The sequence below is a fragment of the Phoca vitulina genome, unplaced genomic scaffold (assembly GCF_004348235.1).
Source record: "Phoca vitulina isolate PV1807 unplaced genomic scaffold, GSC_HSeal_1.0 scaffold2, whole genome shotgun sequence".
Taxonomy (NCBI): Eukaryota; Metazoa; Chordata; class Mammalia; order Carnivora; family Phocidae; genus Phoca; species Phoca vitulina.
In genome coordinates this window covers 51,736,097-51,759,630 of record NW_022589705.1, presented here as the reverse complement: position 1 = coordinate 51,759,630, position 23,534 = coordinate 51,736,097, and the positions used below count along the sequence as shown (strand labels likewise).

General features: G+C 37.8%; 1 protein-coding gene across 2 annotated transcripts in view; it reads left to right on the top strand.

The window, feature by feature from the left end:
- Nucleotides 1–23,534, top strand: part of PATJ (PATJ crumbs cell polarity complex component) — a 346,204-nt gene that overhangs the window by 12,885 nt on the left and 309,785 nt on the right. For both annotated transcript variants that reach the window (XM_032427605.1, XM_032427611.1), the window contains exons 2-7: nucleotides 245–301; nucleotides 402–568; nucleotides 3,206–3,400; nucleotides 4,916–5,055; nucleotides 10,655–10,850; nucleotides 13,607–13,735. In XM_032427605.1, the coding sequence (XP_032283496.1) occupies nucleotides 280–301; nucleotides 402–568; nucleotides 3,206–3,400; nucleotides 4,916–5,055; nucleotides 10,655–10,850; nucleotides 13,607–13,735 (849 nt within the window). In that variant the 5' untranslated portion in view covers nucleotides 245–279. The remainder of the gene's footprint in view (nucleotides 1–244; nucleotides 302–401; nucleotides 569–3,205; nucleotides 3,401–4,915; nucleotides 5,056–10,654; nucleotides 10,851–13,606; nucleotides 13,736–23,534) is intronic.

The following is a 23,534-nucleotide window of genomic DNA, read 5'->3' as shown; positions in this document are numbered from 1 at the left end:
AGTGATGTTGAGAGTTCCAGTTGCTTCATGTCTTTGTCAACACTCAACAAATTGTCTGTTTATCTTTCTAGTTTGAGCCAACCTAGTGGGTATATAGTGGCACCTTATTGTAGTTTTAATTTGAATTTGAGTGAAGCCTTTTGATGAAGAATGTTGTTGAGGTTTTCTATAATTTTTTTACAGAACTATAGACAAGTATATACTAATGGAAAATCATCTTTTGTGTTTTAAAATTTTTCTTTAGGTTTCTTTAAAAGGAATTGAAGACAGTCATTCAAAATGCCTGAAAATCCTGGTCCAGGTATACTAGTTATATACTTCTGTCAATAAATTAATTAATGAATCACAATGGAATTTATGATGGAATTAACTTGTGCTCTGATTATCCTTCTTCAAACAAGATAAACTGCAGGTCCTACAAGTTCTTGATCGCCTAAAAATGAAACTGCAGGAGAAGGGGGACACATCGCAGAATGAGAAGCTCTCTCTGTTTTATGAGACACTAAAGAGCCCCCTCTTTAATCAGATACTCACGCTTCAGCAGTCCATCAAGCAACTGAAAGGGCAAGTAAGTTACTCATCAGGGTTTTTTTTACATGTTGGTATGTTCAAACCAGCAAAGAAACCTAGGAGATAGACACAGACAAACTGTCTCTAAGTACGCTTAATTCAGCAAGAGACTGTCCTGGGACTTGTGACCTGTAGGTAGCATTGGCATGGATAGTTTAAAAACGTTTGTGGGGGTTGCCTGGCTGGCTCACTCTGTAGAGTGTGTGACTGTTTATGTTGGGGTCTTGAGTTCAAGCCCCACGTTGGGCGTAAGGCCTACTTAAAATGTTTATGATAAATTTTGTGTTTGGTTTTGGAATATAAGTTGTACTTATTTAAATATGTAAAGGTCAGATGCTTTCAGACTTCCCAACATTTTCTTCAAAATATAAAATAGTGTTTAGCCTAAATATATTTTCTTTCTGAAGTCTTTTTTTTTTTTCCTAGCAAGAAGGGATCATACCCTTGTAGCATATCATTTACACCTCTCAAATATCAATTATTTATGAAATAATTACCAAATAAGTATTAACTGTCATGGATATTCTGGTCAGAAAGTTTTCGGGAGCATTATAACCGGTGTTTTAATATTTACCTGTCTTTCCTCTACTACATATAGCATAGTACCCAGACTCTTGCGGTTTCTACATGCATATTGTGTTCAACTATTGGCAAAATAGCACTTCTTCTTAGAGTGATGTAAATTAATAATTTTAGCTGTCCTCTTGGTTGCTGTGTTTTGGGGTCAGGGATGGCAAACTGCTTTTAAATCATCTATTCTAGAAGATGGGCTTGAATAGTAGCTATCCTATGGGTTACTTTTGGGCAGAATTTTAAATGTAATTGGAGATAATGTAACAGAATTGTTAATAGAAAATTAATAAAATCTGGGAAAACAGTGGTTTTTGCTGATAAATCAAAATGGCTGCCCATAAATATTTAGCAAGTGATTTTTCTATAACTAAGGATTAAACTCTGCACATATGCCTTTTTGTGAATTTCTTTCTCTAGATCAGAATTATACCATAATTTTATCACTTCCCATATTGATGGTCTGCTTTCTATATTCCCTGGTCATGGGATGAGTCCTGTAGTGCAACAGTGAATTCTATTGGTAACAACAGAAATTGGGAAAGGTCACCACAAATCTGTTACTCTTACTGGACTAAGAGTGGACTTGACCAACCACTGCATCATAATAACAGTCTTTTATATTTATGTAGTTTGCAGTTGTTATATGCATAATCATATTTTTATCCATTCAACTGTAAAATCTGATTTTTTTTTGAGTGTTTCATAGAGTTTCGATGGGTATTGATTTTTTTTTTTTAATGAGGTCCTGTTGACATTTGTTCTTTTTTTTTTTTAATTATTCACTAGAGAGAGTAAGTGAGAGGGAGAGCACAAGCGGGGGGAGGGTCAGAGAGAGAGGGAGGAACAGACTCCCAGCTGAGCAGGGAGTCCCACATGGGGCTCAGTCCCAGGACCTTGGGATCAGGACCTGAGCCGAAGGCAGACGCTTAACCAACTGAGCCACCCAGGCTCCCCCTCTCCCCGACATTTGTTCTTGATGTTACCTTCATTCCACTGGTGGCATTTCTATCAGCCAATGATATTTTAAAACTTAACCCCTATTTTCCTATTCACCATAATTACAGAATTCTCTCCCTCCTCCTTTTTTTTTTTTCCCTATAATGTTTAAGTGGCTCTGTCACTCATTTGCCACTAATCTTGGGCAAGTTAACCTGTGTGTCTTAGTTTTCATGTTCGCAAAATGGAATAATAATATCTCTTAGGGCTGTTATAAGGATTAAATGAGATAACAAATAAGAGTTTGGTATAGTACTTTGCTCATAGCAATCATTCAGTAAATACTGTTATTGTTATTTTTGTTTAACTTACCTGCGGATCTTTTGTGGCCTTTTACATGGAAATGCAAAAGGTCTCAGTGTCTACATGTTTATCTGACTGGATGTATCTGTGTATGTGAAGTGTAATGAACTGTTGTACATGCTGTTAACTTGAGGTAATGATACAAGGCAAGAAGCAACATATATATATATATTTTTTTTTTTTTTATTTATTTATTTGAGAGAGAGAGAATGAGAGAGAGCAAGCACAGGAGAGGGGGGAGGGTCAGAGGGAGAAGCAGACTCCCTGCCGAGCAGGGAGCCCGATGCGGGACTCGATCCAGGGACTCCAGGATCATGACCTGAGCCGAAGGCAGTCGCTTAACCAACTGAGCCACCCAGGCGCCCAGCAACATATATATTTTTTAAAGATTATTTTAGAGAGAGAGAGCACATGAGCTGGGAGAGGTCAGAGGGAGAAGGAAAGGAGAGGGAGAGATTCTCAAGCAGACGCCCTGAGATCTTGACCCAAGCCGAAACCAAGAGTCAGACGCTTAACCAGCTGAGCCACCCCGGTGCCCCAGGAAGCAACACATTTTAACCTATTGAATATTCTGTGTAATACTAAATAAAAAAATTGTAGCCTTGCAAACACAGATTCATGTATCTGTGTCTTATTTTTTCATGTGCAAATATTTAATATGCAAATTACACATGTAATGGGCAAAATAGAATACTTAATAAATAGAAATAATTTATTTTCTATAGGTTTCTGTTGATGATTCTCTTGTTTTTCTCCCCAACAGCTCAGCCATATACCCTCAGATTGTTTGGCCAACTTTGATTTTTCTAGGAAAGGTCTATTAGTGTTTACGGATGGTGCCATTACTAACGGGAATGCCCAAAGACCCTCTAGTAATTTGACTGTCTCTGGGTTATTTCCTTGGACTCCTAAGTCAAGAAATGAAGACTTTAACTCAGTCATTCAACAGATGGCGCAGGTAAAGTTATATCTTGTCATGGGAATATTTAGCTATATTTCTCCTGTTATAGGTTAAAAAAAGAAAACAATACTCTTTAAAAAAGAACAATACTCTCTTTTTGCCTTAAAATTTGCTACTGTGTGTGGTTTGCTTGCATTTTTATTTTGTTAGGAGAGATTGATACTATTTTCTAACCTGTGTATTAGAAATTTATTGGCTTAAAATGACTTAAGGAAAATATCTGTGTGTGGTAAGGAGTTTTTACACAATTACTTCAATTTGACACATATCTGCACTTGAAAAGAGATTCTTACAATTTTGATCATAGGAGAATTGATATGTCTGCCAGAAGTGATGAAATTTCCTTTGAACTGTTTTTAACTTTTTATCAATACAGAATTAATGGGAGTTAGAATTAATATGATTTGGAAAATCTCTGGGAACATTTGAGGGAGTAATCCAGTTTTATCCCTAATACGTATTAAAAATTAAACAGTTGAATTTTTGGATGTGTTTTATGTTTGTCAACTCACCTTCTAATAAGCGTCTTTAAAATGAAAGTTGAGTTTTAAGATCACAAAGAATCTGTTTAAGGTGTAATATTTAAATCTACACCTAATTCCTTTTTGACTTTATAGCTCTGTCCTCTTAATTTGACTAATAATTATTTTTATGTGATGCTTCTGTTATGTTATTACATTTATGAAGTTCTCATGTCATAAATGCAATTATTAACTAAAGCAATCAAATACTGTTCATTACACATAGAACGCATTTGAATGGTGGCCTTTCCATAATCTTTTGAATTAACCTAACAAAATGGATTAATTCATCACAATATAATTAAAAACAGGACCCTAACAAATGCAGCTGGTTCTAACTTAGGCTGAACACTGGCATATTTTTTTTTTTTTTAAAGATTTTATTTATTTATTTGACAGAGAGAGAGAGCGAGAGAGGGAACACAAGCAGGGGGAGTGGGAGAGGGAGAAGCAGGCTTCCCGCCAAGCAGGGAGCCCGATGCGGGGCTCGATCCCAGGACCCTGGGATCATGACCTGAGCCGAAGGCAGACGCTTAACAACTGAGCCACCCAGGCGCCCCAACACTGGCATATTTTTGCTATCTATTTTGCTTTCCTCATTTAAAAACGTATTTTGCATGAAGAGAATTTAGAGAAATTCAGTATAAAAAGTAATTCAGAATTTACTGTGGAAAAAGTTTTTTTTCTCAGGAATTTTCATCCAGTTTGGTCTTCATCTCACAATGTGAATGAAGTGTAAAAATACCTCTCTGATTCCCTGAGGTTGCAGAACACTGCACACGCCCTCTTATGTCCTACTGAAGATAATCAAGTGAGAGGATTTCCAGAAATAATTTATTGCTGAAATGCTGAGTTTTTTTGGCTAGAGATGACTTAGGAGAAGCTGTTTGTTGTGTTACTCACAAAAATAGCAATTTCAGTTCTTTGGAAAGAGTACAGTGGTTAAATGCACTTCATTGACTTTTTTGTTTTTATTATCCCCCTTCATTAGGGCCGGCAAATTGAATATATCGATATAGAACGGCCTTCATCCGGAGGCCTTGGATTCAGTGTGGTGGCCCTGAGAAGTCAAAATCTGGGAGAAGTTGATATCTTGGTGAAGGAAGTACAGCCAGGGAGTATAGCAGACAGGTGAGGAGGATGTTCCTTTTGCGTTTTGCTAATCTTTTTCTGAGAATCCTGAAAACATTATTCTGAAGAGAATAAGAAACTAGTAATTAAAACAGTTAACCGTAGCAGCTAACGCGTTTCCTTCTCATATGCCTTTGTCAGGCCTTTAGCAGATACTCTCCCATGTACTTGCGGCAGCCATCTAGCTAGTAATACCATCACCCTGTTCCATAGATGAGAAAGCTGAATTCAGAGAGGCTCAGTGCTTTACCTGTAGTCAGAGCTGTTGATGCGGGAACCGTGAGCCCTGATATGATTCCAAGACAGTCTGACAGCCAAGCTAGTGCGCTTTCTATTCTGCCATACTCTCCCACAATCGAACATGGTGTTTTAGCTACGTCTGATCAGTAACATGGAAATACTGAAATTCGGATTCTGCATACTCTGGTTTATTAAACTTAAGATTATAAAATTGTTTTTGTGGTCCTATCACACTGTTGATTATTTCTCTTGTCAATTAAAAGCCTCCTTAAATCTGCGTGATTCCCCCCTATTGCACTGTGCCATGGTTTTCTTATTTTAAGGGGTATGTGCAAGCCTTATATTCTGTCTCTATTTGATTTCAGGTCTTTTATTATTCATTTAATAAGCACGCTGTTCATTACGTTACTACTACCTGTTAAAATGATAGCAACAGTAGTGGTTCTATTATTAAAAAAAAATTCTCAGCCAATAATAAATTTTTGAATTCACATTCACCATTCATGGAGGATCAGTTCTAGGCTCCCCACCTGAATATTCAGAAATAATGGATTTCCATGACTTTGCAGCTTTTATTCTGCCATTTCATGTGGCATTTCCTCAAGTATGTTCTGAGGAAACTGAGGAAACTTATCAGTGTCAGATGTATTTGTGAAATTCTATGCTGTTCTTGGAGATTGGGTACACATAGTTAGGGTGACCATATAGTTTATTGTCCATGTTGGGAGAGTTTTGGGACTGAGAGGGGGTTCTGTTAATGACCCTGAAACAGCAGGTATAGAGTAGGACTATTCTGGCAAACCTAGACAATCCCAGGTGAGCCCGGACTTCGGGTCACTTACCGTTAGTTTACTTTAGGCTATGCTGTCCCTTGACAAAAAGTCTATTTAACTTTTATTGGCCCAACTTTTCTTTCTAAATTTTTTAACTTAAAAAATTATTATTGGTATACAGTTCACATACTGTAAATGTCTCATTTTAAAGTGTACAATTCAGTAGTTTTTAGTGTATCTTCAAAGTTGTGCAAACTTTTTGTGGTCAATCCTTATGTCTGAGGTACTCTGTACTAAGTCTGTAGTTACAGATTGAAGTGAGCATTTTCAAAAAGAGAAGTTTGACATGTTAGTGTGTAAAGAGCCTTGACCAAGGCTAAGCAGTCAGGTGGCATCCCAGAGACAGCAGTGCTTAAAGGAGACAGTGGGGTCTGCAAAGAGCAGAAGGTGTCAGAGGAATAGAGAGACTGTCTTGAGCAGTAGTCATATGGAGAGAAGGAACACAGCTCCTGTCCTTGGAGTGAGGCTGGTATTTACCTGGTGTGGGAGCTTAGTGCAAGAGAGTACGAGAAAGGATTGGAGAGAGGTGGGGTCAGTCATGCATGACCTTCTAGATCATGTTAAATGGTTTTCATGATCAGTTCTTCCTTTCTCCTGAGGACTTTCCACATAGAATTGTGTTATTTTAGGAGCTTACCTAAGACCCATTGTCTCTCAAAGTAATGGGAATCCATTATTTTTGAGTGTTGCAATGGAGAGACAGAACTCATCTCAACCTTAAATGAAAAATATGAATTCAGTATATACAAACAGTATGTGGGAGTTAAATTATAAATAATAGTAGCAGTAAAACTAATTCTGTTCAACTTTAGAATGCATCAAAAATCATATTTTCCAGGAGATTTCTTTTCTCTACAATTTGTTTATCTGGAGTTGAGGTTATATTCCCTGAGCAGATACTAACTAGGAAGAAGTATAGTGTCCTGGCAGTCTACTGGGGTGGGGGGGGGGGTAGATTAAAATAGATTGATTTCCAGAAAATAGAAGATTTGAATGTGAGTAAATTAAGAACTTATCCAAATGAGTTATATCAGGGTTGAAAAAGATTCAAGAGTATCTCATTCATTTGGGATTAATTAAGAAATTTTCCTTAATGAACAAGCTGTGAATAGGAATTTAGGTAAAGAAGTCAGAGAAAGAAGGACATTGGAGATGGGAAACTGGAAGTAATTTCTGGTATTGTCCATAGTGGTCACATTTAAAAACAAATGTAGGACTTGGGAAAGGTTCACAAGCAACATTTTCAATTTATAAAATATATATTTCAAAATTATGAAAGTAATACATATAATAGAAAATCATAAAATATAGAAATATGATAAGCAAACTCTAGGACTTTGACTACCCTAAGACAACTAGGAAATACAGTTGAATGTTTTCTTTTTATAAAGACAAGGTCATGGAGCATATACAATTTTATATCCTTATCTCAACATAATAAGCCTTTCCTAATATTAATAAAAGGATGTATAAGCAACATTTTTATTTTATTTTTATTTTTTCTAAAGAGAGAGCATGAGAGCAAATGAGGGGCGGGGGGAGGGGCAGAGGGAGAGAAATCGAGAAAATCCCAAGCAGGCTCCATGCCCATTGCAAGCCCAATGCGGGGCTCAATCCCACCACCCTGAGCTGAAATCAAGAGTCAGACACTCAACTGACTGAGTCACCCAGGTGCCCCAGGATGTACAAGCAACACTTTTATTTTTATTTATTTTTAAAATATTTGTCAGAGCAAGTGTGTGCGGCACACGAGTAGCAGCGGGAGAAGCAGGCTCTCTGCTGAGCAAGGAGCCCGATGTGGGACTTAATACCAGGAACCTTGGCAGAGGGAGAAGCAGGCTCCCTGCTGAGTTAGGAGCCCGATGTGGGACTTGATCCCACGACCCTGGGATCATGACCTGAGCGGAAGGCAGATGCTTAACTGACTGATCTACCCAGGCGCCCCTAAGCAGCATTTTTAATGATAACTGATTTATTATGAGAGCCACCCACAATTTTGACCTCAAAAATAGATATTTTCATATGTAACTTGCTAGTTTCAAAAGAGAATCTAAAACATGAATGTCTATCCTCAGAAAACATACAGGTTAGTAGGATTTAGCTAGCTCTGTCGATAGCATATTTAGTATAAATGAATATTCAGTGAGTGGTAAATGAGTGGTTCAGAGCACTGATAATGAGGTAAGTGATGGGGAGGGTGGGAAAGAGAGACACTCAGCTGATCACAGAGGGTGGATTGATTTGGCTGAGTAGAGTCAAAGGGCATCAGAGATGGAGGAAACCATCTACACAAGAGCAGGAAATGCCAGACGTGTTTGAGTGGGAAAGAGTAGGTCAGAATAGTCGGAAAGGGGGTTTATGTGGGAAGGAAGCCAAGTTGGAAGGAGTACTCGGGGACCACATGCACAGGCCTTTGTTTTTGTTTTTGTTTTTTTAAGAGGTAGTGCTTTATTTTTTTTTTTTTTTTAAGATTTTATTTGTCAGAGAGAGGGCGAGAGTGAGAGCAAGAGAACGAGAACGGCAGGCAGCGGGAGAAGCAGGCTCCCTGCTGAGCAAGGAGCCCGATGTGGGACTTAATACCAGGACCCTGGGATCATGACCTGAGCTGAAGGCAGACACTTAACTGACTGAGCCACCCAGGCATCCCATGCACAGGCCTTTGAATACCAACCAAGTTTACCCTGTGTCCCTGAGCTCAGAAGTTACCAGATTCTGTTCTGAGGGCACCTGGCTGGCTTCCTTGGTAGAGCATGCAACTTTTGATCTTGGGCCAGTAAGTTTAAGCCCCATGTTGGGTGTAGATTACTTAAAAATAAAATCTTAAAAAAAAAAAAGTTACCAGGAGTGCCTGGGTGGCTCAGTCGGTGAAGCATCTACTCTTGATTTCGGCTCAGGTCACGAGCTCAGGGTCGTGGGGTTGAGCCTTGCATCAGGCTCCATGCTCAGCAGGGAGTCTGCTGGAGATCTTCCTCTCCCTCTGTTCCCCCCCCCTCCCCACTCTCGCTCTCTGTCTCTAAAATAAATAAATCTTAAGAAAAAAAAAAAACTACCAAATTCTGATCCATGACAAAGTTTTGCTGAATCTGCTGTGACCTAAGAAAGATAAGGGCAATATAATGGAATTTTCATAATTCTGATTAGATAAATCCCTCCTCTGGGAGATTCTGTATTTTGAAGGTTAATTTTCATTTATGAAACTATGATGATAAGAGTTTGTTCTCTTTCCTTTGGCTCTCTCCTTACTGGTCAGTAATCACAGGTAATTGTTACACGTTTTCAAGTTGGACGATACCAGCATTAAGAGAGCCTAGCAAAATAAACCTTGAGAAATTTTGAAAGTTCAGTTTTAGGCATTACAGAAGGATCTCCACTGGATGGTTGACATGGGGAATGGAAGAAGATGGGTGGAGGCAACAGAGATAAAGAGGGTTAAGAAGGAACTGAAGGGGTGATGATGGAGAAATGGGAAGAGAGAGTGGTGTCTGGGAGATAATGAAGTCAAATATGTAAATCCTACTAAAGTGAAATACGTTTCAGAGTCAGCTAAGATAAGGCTTTAATTTCTTACATGTAAAATGTAACTACCATTTTTTTTTTTTAAATTTTATCTTAGTACAAGTGGGGGGAGGGAGAGGGACAAGCAGACTCCGTGCTGAGTGCGGAGCCTGACATGGGGCTCAATGCAGGGCTCGATCTCAGGACCCTGAGACCATGACCTCAGCTGAAATCAAGAGTCGGATGTTTAACTGACTGTGCCACCCAGGTTCCCCTGTCACTAAGTAAGAGGTGGTTGTGAGGATTAAATGAGATAATACCTATAAAGCATCTAGCACAGTATGTGGCTTCTAACAAGTGCTCAGTAAATATTAACTATAATAGTGTGTTTTTTTCCTTAAGGTTTTGCTAATTTCTTTTTAAAATAGTTCTTTTTTTACCTTGGTTAGCAGTTGGGCAGTTGAGGATTGAGACAGAGAGAAGGGCTTAAATACAGATTTAGAAGTAGCATCTATTGATTTTCAAGGAGAGTTTGGCCTAACATTGACAGATGTCGGAGATGTAAAGGATGATCTAGACAGGGTGACTCTGCTAGAGAGGAGGTTATCGGTGAATTTGAGGATACAGTTACCCCAGTGTGGTATATGCTGAAGTCAGGTTGGAAGGGGTTCAGGAGTATAGGATTCGTGCAGAATGGTGGCAGTGTTCTTATATGCAAAACCTTGGCAGTGGGGCCCCCCCACGCATTGTTTTTGCTTATTTTTCTAGCCAAATGGTTGTGTGTGTGTGTGTGTGTGTGTGTGTGTGTGTGTGTGTGTGTGTGTACACGTTTAGGGATGCACCACTTAATCGGTTAGTTAGCTAATAAGTGCTTTGATGAAAAGCACCCTGAAGAGCTGTCATATAATTATTTGAATAAATGTACTAAGTGAAGTAGTGCCATAAGAGATAAACTGTTCCACTTGAATAAAAGATTTTTTTTTAATGATGCTATTGTATCACTTATAACAGAATTTTCTTATTCTATCAAGGGATCAAAGATTAAGGGAAAATGACCAAATATTGGCTATTAATCACACACCACTGGATCAGAACATTTCCCATCAGCAAGCAATTGCGTTATTACAACAAACCACTGGATCTTTGCATCTGGTTGTGGCCAGGGAACCCATCCACAGAAAAAGCAGTACTTCTACCAGCGTAACTGATACCACTCTGCCTGAAACAGTGAGTTACAAATTTGGAAAAATAATTTTGAATTATGCTACTGATTTTAAGAAGTGTAAAGACATTTAGAAGATGTTATTTTACTTGTCATACTTCAGGAAAGATTACATCTCTAAATATAGCATTAGCATATTAAACAAGAAATTTCACAGAGGATTGTTTTTTCAATGTCCTATGGTTCTCCTTATTTAAGATTATTATTTAATGTAAAAGGTGAATTGTTGTATTACGCATAACTTATTTGGAAAGAGTCTTGTTCCTCAGTGATGTAGGCGGTTCTTAATTAAGCTGAGAGTTTTTATTAGAGATTTACTGTTGAGTATCTTAAGTAAGATTTAGTTATGTTATTTATCTCAAAAACATTTTTGTAGATTATATTGGGTATTTATGACTAGATTATTGACAATGCAAAATTATAGGTTTCCTTTTCATGTAAGCATGTATGCTGAGCAGTTTAAAAGAATAAAAGCATATGTCTCTTTTGGGAATCTTTCAACTTGGTTTATAAGGTTTTACAGATTTTGGCCTCCATCTTCAGAATGCAAGTTAGTAAATCTTACTTTCTTATAACACTAAGTGCTAGCTGATTGATTTTCATTCATTGGGACAAAAGAAACAATAGACCATCTGGGTACAGTACAAGGTCACAACACAAATTAACGTATAGACATTTTCCCTTTTGTAATCAGTGATATCTATACAGCACAATTTACATAATAAATACAATGAACAAAGTGAGAAAATGCTTTGCATAGTGGTTAAGAACAAGGGCTCTGGAGCCAGGCTAAGATGGGTTCAAGTCCAGTTCTCCCACTTCCTAGTTGTGTCATATCAGGAAGGTTCCTTGACGACTCCAACCCTCAGTTTCTTCTTTTCCTTGGAGCTAATAACAGCATCCACTTCACAGAGATAATATGCGGATTACATGAGAGTGCGTGTGAAGAGCTAAGCACAGTGCCTAGTGCAAAATATACACTCTGAATATTAGTTGTGATCATTAATTCAGGCATATTTTAGCAAATTTGTTACTTCCCAGATACTAGATATTGTTTTAGACCCAAATTTATTACATATCCTAATATTCCTGGTTATTTTAACCTTGCATAGTAACTGTCCAACTTAGTATAATAGTAAAACCGGTAAGTATACCCTGTTGAGCTTGAGATGGCAGATTTTGTTCTGTGGTTAGATATGTAAATTTAATGTACTTTTTTTTTTAAATTTTTTTATTGTTATGTTAATCCCCATACATTACATCATTAGTTTTAGATATAGTGTTCCATGATTCATTGTTTGTGCATAACACCCAGTGCTCCATGCAGAACGTGCCCTCCTCAATACCCATCACCAGGCTAACCCATCCTCCCACCCTCCTCCCCTCTAGAACCCTCAGTTTGTTTTTCAGAGTCCATCGTCTCTCATGGTTCTTCTCCCCCTCCGATTCCCCCCCCTTCATTCTTCCCCTCCTGCTACATTCTTCTTTTTTTCTTTCTTAACATATATTGCATTATTGTACTTTTTTTTTTTAAGATTAATTTATTTGGGGGAGAGTGCGTGTGGGGAGAAGGGGCAGAGGGAGAGAGAGAATCGTAAGCAGAGTCCCCTCTGAATGTAGAGCCAGAGGCTTGATTTCACCACCCTGAGATCATGACCTGAACTGAAATCTAGAGTTGGATGCTTAACCAACTGAGCCACCCAGGCACCCCTAATGCATATTTCTGTTGGAAGCCTACTAGTTAGAGGCAAAATGCTTAACGTCTCTCAGTTTGATTCAGATAGTCCTATTGCTGTGTCTTCAGTGGGGCCTACCTTTCCTCTCCCGCATAAGAGCCTGCTTAATTAGTCTCTTTACCTTGTGTCCTCAGCATTTCATCCTTCATATTGCTGTCAGATTAATCTTCCTAAACCACTGCTTTGTTCTTGTCCTTCTTTTTTTTTTTTTAAAGATTTTATTTAATTGTCAGAACGAGCACAAGCAGGGGGAGTGGCAGGCAGAGGGAGAAGCAGGCTCCCCGCTGAGCAAGGAGCCCGATGCGGGACTCCATCCCAGAACCCTGGAGTCATGACCTGAGCCAAAGGCAGACGCTTAACCGACTGAGCCACCCAGGCATCCCTGTCCTTCCTTTTTTAAAAACCTTCAGTTATTCCTTTTGCTTATCCAGTTAAGTAAATCCAATCTTTTGACCATATCTTTGACCCATTCTGTTACTTGGCCCTGCTTTGCTCTTACATTTCCCTTTTGCTCGAATGTGGTTTTGTTTTTTTTCTCCCCATACTGCAATTAAAATGCAACCTTTTCCTCGAAGCTTTCCGTAATTCTTCATTGGATTCAACCTCTTATCTCTGCCCCTGGCCCCCCGCTCCTGCATCTTTATAATAGTCTGTGATTCTCTTCCAATTCAGGTAAACACATATTTATTGGTTCCTCCTGTGTGCTGGACATTGTGCTAGATATTGGGTACAGACTGGAGAATAAGGCAACATGTCTCTATCCTCTTCGAGCTATGTATCTTATGATTCAGTATTCTGCCTCATATTTTAATTATTTGTGTTTTAGATTATCTTTCTACTGGATTATAAGATTTTCAAGGGCGGGGACCATCTGATCATCGTTACATATCTCCTAGCCTCTAGAAAGTTGCCCTGATTACTTGTAGGCATGTTCAATTTGTGGTATATCTTTTACTTATTATTGTATTGGAAAGCTAAGTGTCTGTGTTTCACTAACCTTGGCTTTTTTTGCCATTCATTTGTAGGTTCATTGGGGCCATATTGAAGATGTTGAGCTCATTAATGATGGCTCTGGATTAGGTTTTGGAATAGTTGGAGGAAAATCAAGTGGTGTGGTTGTGAGGACGATTGTTCCTGGAGGATTAGCAGATCGAGTAAGTTGACTCGTTTGTTCTCATTTTGGTGTCATACAGTTTAAATTGTATGGTTTGAAATGTAATTTTATAACATGGGTTACTAGGATATATGATTCCATAATTAGAATTTAAATATTGCTAAAAAAAATTTTATTCCCATGAATGTTAATACACACTCATTTGGCTTTATTTGAAACATTTCCTCAGTCAACTTTTTTTTTTTTTTGGCTTGTGGTTGACAGTCTTCTTGATTCCATCAGAGGACAGTATTTTTTTGTCGAGTTGTTAATAGGTATTGTATTTTGAATATCTGTTTTCTCTCCCAATGTATCTTTCAAGGACCTAAATGGTAAACTCAGAAGGTACAGTGATTATAAACATTTGTCCTAATATTGTATGTGGTAAATTTCACTTGAATTACAGTTTTCTCGCATTGTAAGCCAAATGGCTACACTTCATTATTTAGCAGTTTAAACTGAAAGTGGGCTTTTTTTCTTTTTTCTTTTTTTTTAAACTAGGCTCCATGCCTACCATGGGGCTTGAATTTACAACCCTGAGATCAAGAGTCACATGGTCCACTGACTGAGCCAGCCAGATGCCCCTGAAAGTGGGCTGTTTTAAAACTTACGAACTGGGGTGCCTGGGTGGCTCAGACGGTTAAGCGTCTGCCTTCAGCTCAGGTCATGATCCCAGGGTCTTGGGATCGAGCCCCGCATCGGGCTCCCTGCTCAGCAGGAGGCCTGCTTCTCCCTCTCCTACTCCCCCTGCTTGTGTTCCCTCTCTCTCTGTCTCTCTCTCTGTCAAATAAATAAAATTAAAAAATAAATAAGTAAAACTTATGAACTATTTCTGTTTAGTTTTACATTGAAGAAAATGTTAAACATTGCATGTAGTTTTTAGAAAAGTAGTTCAGAAATTTGGTTATGATGCCACTTAATAGCCCATAGTATGTGAACTGTCCATGATAACCAGAATAATAAGTAAATTTCAGTAATTGATGTTTAGTTACCTACAAATATATCCCTTCTGATAAGTATAAGTAAAAATGAACTTGCCTTGCAAATGCAGCTTTGAGATAAATTCCTCAGCACGCCATTTCTTTTCAAGATTGTTCCATCTTACACAAACTGTGGAGCTGCTAATATTCCTATTTTTAGCCTCCACTTGTATTTAGAGAAGCTGCTCTCAGAGTTTGCTTTGTGGGGATCCCTGAGACTCTTGTAGGGGGTCTGTGGGATTAAGACAAGGAAATGGCATCAAACCATGCTAGTGGTCACTGCATTCTTCTCCATTGTGGAGAAAGAGAAAAAAAAAAAAGTCAGTCTTAAGAAAGTGCAGCAAAAAATTATTTCTAGCAAATTTTGAAATTTAACTGCATGTCTTTTTAATATTGTGTAACAAAATGGGACATACCATACAGTACTTCTGTCACATACTGAATTATGATGGTTGGTTTGAGAAAAATATTTGTGAGACACAGCGCCTGGGTGGCTCAGTTGGTTAAACATGTGCCTTCAGACCTGAAGGTCATGATCCTAGGGCCCTGGGATCGAGTCCCACATTGGGCTCCCTGCTTAGCAGGGAGTCTGCTTCTTCCTCTACCCCTCTCCCCTGCTTGTGATCTCTCTCTCTCTCTCTCAAATAAATAAATAAAATCTTTAAAAAAATATTTGTGAGACAAACTAGCCACTTTTTTAATATGGAAAACATTTAAAAATTTTTAAATTTTTTGCTCTCATTCAAAAATGTTTTTTGAAATGTGACATATGTTATGAATTTCAGCCATACAACATGATTTGATGTTTTATACTGTGAAATGACCACCACAGTAGTCTAGTTAATATCCATCATAACACAGTTACATTTTTTTCTTGTGATGAGAACTTCTAAGATCTTCTGTCTTAGCAACTTTCATATGTACAATACAGTATTGTTAACTGTGGTCACCACATTGTACATTATATCCCAATGACTTAGTTATTTTATAAATGTAAGTTTGTACCTTTTGACCATAATCACACATTTTGCCTACCTGCTACCCCCTTCTCCCCAACTTCTGGCAACCACCAATCTGGAATAGTATTTTTATTTTTGAAAGAATAATTGACAGAAAATTATGGTTATTCAGACTTGGGTGCTTGGCAGACATTTCTTTGAAAATGAATGAAGCAAGCCTGTCACTTCAAGGAAAACAACTGACAGCGTTTGTGGGTGATGATAAAATTTGAACTTTGAAGCAAAAATTAGAATTCCAGAAAAGTTGTGTTTTACCATGAGCTTGACATTTTCCAATATTTAAAGACTTTTCTAATTAGATTATTGCTGATATTAATGTGATTTTAAAAATATTGTATAATGAAATATGTCAATATTTGGAAGATCTGCATGAGTCTGTATATCAGTATTTTCTGAAGACCAATGTGTGATATGACAATATATAGGTAAAAGGTCCATTCAGGATTCAATACTGATCAATAGATTTAAATGAAACAGTATTTGAAAGTTTGTTGATGAAGTTGCAGATTCCGTATTGCCACTGATCTTTAAGAAACCACAAATTGTCAAGTTTTGGTGTGTTATCAAAGAAGAATGGACTCGAAGGGCTATTAAAATACTCCACCATTTTCCAACTATGTATCTAATTGAGGCCATATTTTCTTTATATACTTCAGCCAAAACAACATATTGCAATGTACTGAATGCTAAAGCAGGTGTGCAAAACCACTTGTCTTCTTTTAAGCCAGATATTAGAGATTTCCAAAAATACTCAAAAGTACCACTCTTCTCACCATTTTGTTGTAGAAAATACAGCTTTTATTTTCAAAATGAAAAAGTGTATGCATCAATATATGGAAATATATATTAGTATATTACATGCATTAAATATTTTTAAAATTTCTCTGCTATTTTCTTTTTTTTTTTAAGATTTTATTTATTCATTTGAGAGGGAGAAAGAGCACAAGCAGGGGGAGAGGGAGAGGGAGCCTGAGCAGGGAGCCTGAGGCGGGGCTCCATCCCAGGACCTGGAGATCATGACCTGAGCTGAAGGCAGATACCCAATCATCTGAGCCACACAGGCACCCCTGTGCCATTTTCTAATTCAGTAGATAACAGAGGAGAACCACATAAACAAAAGCTCTTTGAGATTCTCAGTAATTTTTGAGATATAATTGATATACAACAAACCGTACATAGGTAAAGTATACAGTTCAATAAATTTGACCTATGTTTACCGGCAAGTCGAAATGTGTAGGGCAGGGTAGCATAGTAGAAACTCAGGCAAGAGTTGATATTGCAGTCTGGACTTAAAAATTTGTAGGGCTGGTTGGCAAAATTTCTTAGGAAACTCTGTTTCCTATCTGTTACCGTCTTAAGGCAGAATTCCTTTTTCTCAAGGAAATCTCAGTTTTTGCTCCTAAAGTCTTCAACTGATTTGATGGAGCCCCTCTCCACACCACCTATGTTATCAAGGGTAATGTTCTTAAAGTCAGCCAATTGTAGATGTTAATCATATCTGCAAAATAACTTCACAGTAACATCTAGACTAGTGTTTCACCAAAAAACTGGGTACTATAGCCTAGCCAAGGTAACACATAAACTTTAACCATCATACCATCTATCTCCTCAATGAAGAAAATGAACATATCCATCACCCACAAGTTTCCTGTGCATCTTTGTAATGCCCATTTCTCTATCCTCAATAATTAAGAGTGTGAAGGGTTTCTGAGACCAGTAAGGCTGAGAATTGTCATTTAATGGATCTTCAAAACACATCTGTGGCAGAAAACATATTCTTAAGGGTTTTTTGGAAATATTTTGTAACCTGAAAAAGAATGAGGTATTGTGGAGTATTTTGGTATCTTTTCCCACATTCCCTTCCCCCCACTTAGCAATTTTCGTAAGCTTGTTTGCTGGAGTAGCATTTTTCAAGATGCCGAGTGGAGTAGTTACTGTGAAAAACAAAGGGTCAGATAAATTTAGAAAACACCAAGTTAAACAAAATCAAATAGACTTTTTTACTGTAAGAATTTTCTGAGCTTTTAATATCCTAATGTGCATTAAGAATTGTCACAAGGAGAATATGATGTGCAGTTTCCCAAATTAATCCCATTGAGACAGTGTTGGGAAAGGCCCAGGTCTGATTTTCAGCCTTTACTGGAAGGGAATGTCACTATTTCAGGTCATCAAGGAGGGGGTTGGGGTATGCCCATCAGTTATGATGCAGAAGCAAATGTTTATACCAGACATTGTTATCTGCCTAATATACATTATTCTCATGTAATCCTTAAAACAGTCATAAATTTTATTTTCAAATTAGAGTTATGGAAACTGTTAAGAAATTGCCCAGGGCTACTCAACTAGAAAATGACAAAGTCAAGATTGAGTCCACATCTGTCTGACTCTGAAGCCTGTCTTTTACTGCTTAAATCTATTTATATGAAATTGATCCTAATGTTTTTCTTTTCCAGATGTATACTTGTCCAGGGTTGGTCTAAGCTTATCAGATAATAGCCAGCTCTAGAAGCAACAGAACTACTGTCTTTTTCCTGTAGGGAATATGGCGAGGCCTAAACATAAGAGACAGAGCCATCCCCTCTCTCTTCTCATCTCAGCTAATGGCCGATAAGATCTCTTGAACTGGCTCTGTGCATTGTTGCTGAGCCTTTACAAGTTGTTTCTCATGTAGGCTGATCATAGCTTTAAAAGAATGAAAGGGAATTACTGCTTTTAATTAAAATGTATTCGTGTTTTGAATATTAATGCTCATTGTTGACTATGGCAATCTTTTTTTTTTTTTTTTTTAAAGATTTTATTTTTTATCAGAGAGAGAGACAGAGGCAGGCAGAGGGAGAAGCAGGCTCCTTGCTGAGCAAGGAGCCCGATGTGGGACTCGATCCCAGGACCCTGGGATCATGACCTGAGCTGAAGGCAGAGGCTTAACCGACTGAGCCACCCAGGCGTCCTGGCAATCTTTATGATAAGGGAATATAGATGTCTTCGATTGATTGATCATAAAGTGATACCTATGTTCAGCTAATGGGGTTAATCAATCTTTATTCAAAGAATATAAAATGAGGTGATAGAAAGTTAGAGAAGGAAGTCTGTATTTCTTATTTAGAAGAGTTTAATGACACAGCCCTTTATATTTCCTTTTGTGTTTACAGATATTATATACAGTTAAAAGATGGGTACAGTTGAGGGAGTATGCCTAAGAACACCTGACTGAGGTCACTGCAGCCTAAAGGGACGTCAGAAATGGATGCATTTGATGATTTGCTATAAGCAAGGCATTCAGCTAAAGACTTTACATATAGTAATTGAGTTTAATGCTCACAAATCAATGGAGAGGGATTTATTCCCATTTTGCTTAAGAGGGATCTGAGATTTAGGGAGAATAAGTAACCGACCTCTGGCTCTACAGCTTGATCAAAATAGAGCCAGGATTTGAACTTGGGTGTGTCTGTCTCCAAAGCCTGTACTTGTCCTTCTGCTGTCTACTGCCTCTAATGTTACAAAGTAAACGAAACTGAAAAATAGTGATTCATAGGAGCTTTTTAAGAAACACTTGTTGAGGGTGCCTGGGTGGCTCAGTCGTTAAGCGTCTGCCTTCGGCTCAGGTCATGATCCCAGGGTCCTGGGATCGACCCCGCATTGGGCTCCCTGCTCAGCGGGAGGCCTGCTTCTCCCTCTCCCACTCCCCCTGCTTGTGTTCCCTCTCTCGCTGTCTCTCTCTCTCTCTGTCAAATAAATAAAATCTTTAAAAAAAAACAAAAAAAAAACACTTGTTAAGATTTAGTTACAATGACCAGTCAGTAAATGCAATCAGGGCCTATTCCATGGATAGGAAAATTACATGGTATCGTGTAAGGGGAGCTTTATAATCTATATTCTAAATCTATAACCTATAATACATAACACATCAATCTTAAAATCTATTAAGTCTGTAAGCCCATATCTACCTGTAACCTCAGTCTCCAAAAATCACAGTACCTGAAACATACATCTTTTGAGAATTCTGTTCAGCTGTGGCAAAAATTTAAAAAATTTTCAACAGAAGTTTGTTTTTGTTTTTAATTGAAAATGGGTAGGGTAAAACTTCGTTTGACAGAAGTATCTTTCTTGTGGTCTGGAGAAATTCTAGGGGAATCAGGTACACTAAGTGAACCCATTTTCCCTGGAAGGTAACTATAACAATGCAGTCTATTTAAAAGTGGTCATGAATTACTGACCTTTTGGTATTAGGCAATTATGAGTCATGTTAACTATCCAGTAATCTTTCATACCAAGAAGGAATGTAACCAAGCAGAGATTGGAGGGTGGGTGGGTACTATGAGGAATTTTTAGTCTAGAATAAGCAAGGCCCAGCTTGAGGCCACTGAATAGTTGATTATTCCCAAGAGATTTTGCTTTGAGTGAATCTATAAACAGATCTTTTCCTTATCGTTAAAAATCAGTTGATGAGGGCTCTGGGAATTTGAGGAAAATGGGATAGATGTTTTTAGATGTAGTATCTTTAGTAAAAGGCGAAAGATTTATGCGGTCTGAAGAGAAACCAGAGATGTAGTATCTTTAATTCTTTGAGGAAAAGAGTGTTTATTTTATAGAGTTGCTATTTTCTGCCTATGTTATGTTGCCTTTTGATTAAAGACCGATGATAGAACTGGCCTGGAATCAAACCTAGTAATAATTTTATTTTCTGTGTTCTAGTTTTCAAAGAAACAAATTTGATTTATTTTGCAGCTCAAGCCTAAATTCCTTTAGGTTTTCAAATATTTTATTTACTTATTTATTAAAGTATATTTAAAAATTTTTTTTATTATTTTTTTAAAGTAGGCTCCATGCCCGATGTGGGGCTTGAACTCACGACCCTTACATCAGGAGTCGCATGCTCTACTCACTGAGCCATCCAGGTGCCCCTCAAATATTTTTTTGAATTGAAATTATCCTCCAAACTGCCTATCAGGGAATTTAAAATGCAAATTAATATATTTTTTAGCCTATACCTGCTAACTTGGATTAAAGTATTTTATCTTTTTTTTTTTTTTTAAAAAGGTGAATAAATGATACTTTTAGTCTTTTCACTGTAATGTGGGGTACTCTATCACATCAGCTGTTTTAATTTTTGTGCCTTCCATACTATCTTAGGCTATATGCCTAATTATTTTTCTCTTTTGAAAGAACCTATGGGTTAATAAACCTTTATATTTGAATGTTTGATTAGCATGCTGTGTCTTTGCATCTTGGCCTAGCTGTTTATTGGTTATCATTGATTTATGATTTCTGTTAAAGAACTAAAGGAGCTCTATGCGTTTTAATTTATTTGCACAGTAGACAGGTTATGGAAGGAGAATGTCGATCAAAAAATATCAGTAAAATGCAGTGTTTGGGGCTGCTGGACTTAAACAAGGTAGCTGTCATTTTGGTGTCTTTCCTGTCAATTTGACTGATTGTGTTTGCACTTATGAATTCCTCAGAACACCTGTTTTTCTGGAAGAAGAAAATGTTTGACTTTCAGTGACAGATGCAAATTACATCATTTTAAATTGAATTGAGGTAAAATAGGAAAAAAGTACCTAGAGGTGACTAAATATGGACTTACGGTGAAGTGGCATTCTTTGGCCAAGCCAAGTTCACTTACTTGACGTATTCTTTATTCTTTGGTCAGGCCAAGGATGGTTTGATTTACAGAGGCCGCTTTACCAGTGTTTTTCATCATGACCACTGACTTTCTTTTGAGGAGTTACTTGTTTTATTTCAGGTTGTTGCATTGGTACAATATCAAATCCCAGTGCTTAAAGTAGAAATCCACTAATTCTTATTTCCTCTTTCATCTGTCTTTTCTCTGAGTCTTTGCAAATGTTTTCTGAATTGAATTGCATTTGTTTTCCTCCTCTTCTCCCCCTCCACTAGCTCCTAGAGCCTTCTGCAGACCTCACAACAAAGCCCACAGCTTTTTACTCCATACTAGGATCTAATACCTACCTTTATTCAGGTTCCTGCAAAATTGGGGAAAAGGAAGGATGGAGAATAGACTTTTTAGTCTTAAGGCTTTATGTTTACGTTTATTTTTTATTTTTACTTTTTCCTTCTGAATTTCATCTATGCCTTATTGATGGTGCCTCCTGTAGCCAGGAATTGGAAGCCTCGCACTGTACAAGCCCGATGGTCCTTGCTCTGTTCTCAGGCTGTCCTCTCCCAGCTGCAAGATACCTACTTTTCCTCTTCATTTTATTTAAGCGTTTTGATGGTAATAGGCAGTTTCTTGGAGAATTGGAAAACAGTAAATTTATTGTCTACTATCATTCTGGAGGTATCAAAGTGTAAGAGAAAGGACTAAATGAGAACTGCTCTTCAGCAGCTTTGTGACCTTGGTCAAGTCAGTCAACCTTTCTGAATCCCATTTGCTCATTTTAAAGTTGTCCCTGTCTAAATGAGATGATATATAAAAAGTGGTTTTTGACCTGTAAAGTGCTAGGCAGATATAATCTTTTGTAGCCAGCTATGTTTACATCTTGGTAACTTTACTTGGTAAAGGTAAGTAAAGAGAATTCAAAATTTCTGATGAAACAAAATGTAGATGGATCCGCTGTTTCAAGAATTTGACAAATGGAGGTAGAATGGAAATGTCAAACATTTTGAACTGATGTACTTTTTGATATATTATGTTTTAAACTTTTCTGGGTATGAAATATACACATTTAAAAGTATATAAAAAAGTATGTATAATGGCTGTGCACATTTTAAATAATGACAACAATCACCAATGTATGTATCACTTAGTTTAAGAAATAAAACATTTTAAATAACAACAACAACAATAATAATTACCCATGTAGATATCTCCAGCTTAAGAAATGGAACATTATGTATCCTTTCTCTAAATTCTCCCAGAATCCTGACTTTAAATACGTTATATATGCTAATGACTCCTAAATTTAAATATGTGGTCTGGACTTCTCTCCTGAACTCCAGATCTGTCTATCCAGCTGCATGTTTGACATCTCCACTTGCATGTCTAATAGGATCTCAGACTGAATATCTCTAAAACTGAACTCATGATTTTTACTCCCACCCATCCGTTCCTCTGTAGGCCTCTTTCTCTCAATTAATAGCGCTGTCTACCCAGCTGCTTGGCCTAAAAACTTGGAGTTTTGAGTCTTTTTTCCCCTTCACACCTCATGTAGAAGCTATCAGTAGAGCCTGTGAGAGTTCATTAAGAATACATCTAGAGTCTCCTCACAACTGCTAACCTAGTCCACAGTTGTTTTAGCTTCCTGACTGGTGTATCTGCTTCTGTTGCTTCCTGTCCTGTAGTCTCTTTTCAGGACAGAAGCTTGAGGGATCTTGGTGAAAGTAAGTCCAATAATGTCCCTTCTCTGTTCAGAACCCTTCAGTGACTTCCCTTCCCACTGACTCTGCACTGCTGACCTCCAGTTAATGCTCCCGTCTCCTCCTGAATACTCTTCTCTTTGCTCATCCTCTTCCAGCCACACTGACATCTTGCTGATCCTTTAACGTGCCACAGAGTTTGTTGGCCTTCAGAGTTCCTAGCTTGATGCCGGAGGTCTCAGATCCAATCTCCTTCCCTTCTTGAGGCCCAGGGTTTTTCTGATCTCTTCCTTACCTTTGTGGCCATGAATACCTTGGCTCTAGGCCAGTAGGCATGAAGTGATGCCCTCAACCAAATACCCATTTTAGAATTCTAGTTACTGTTACTGTTCTCCTTTTGAACACATCCTCCACCCCATCTTTTTTTTTTTTGGCAAAGATTTCCTTTTCTCTGTTGCCAGTTCAGCATTCATTAAAACTGTTATAT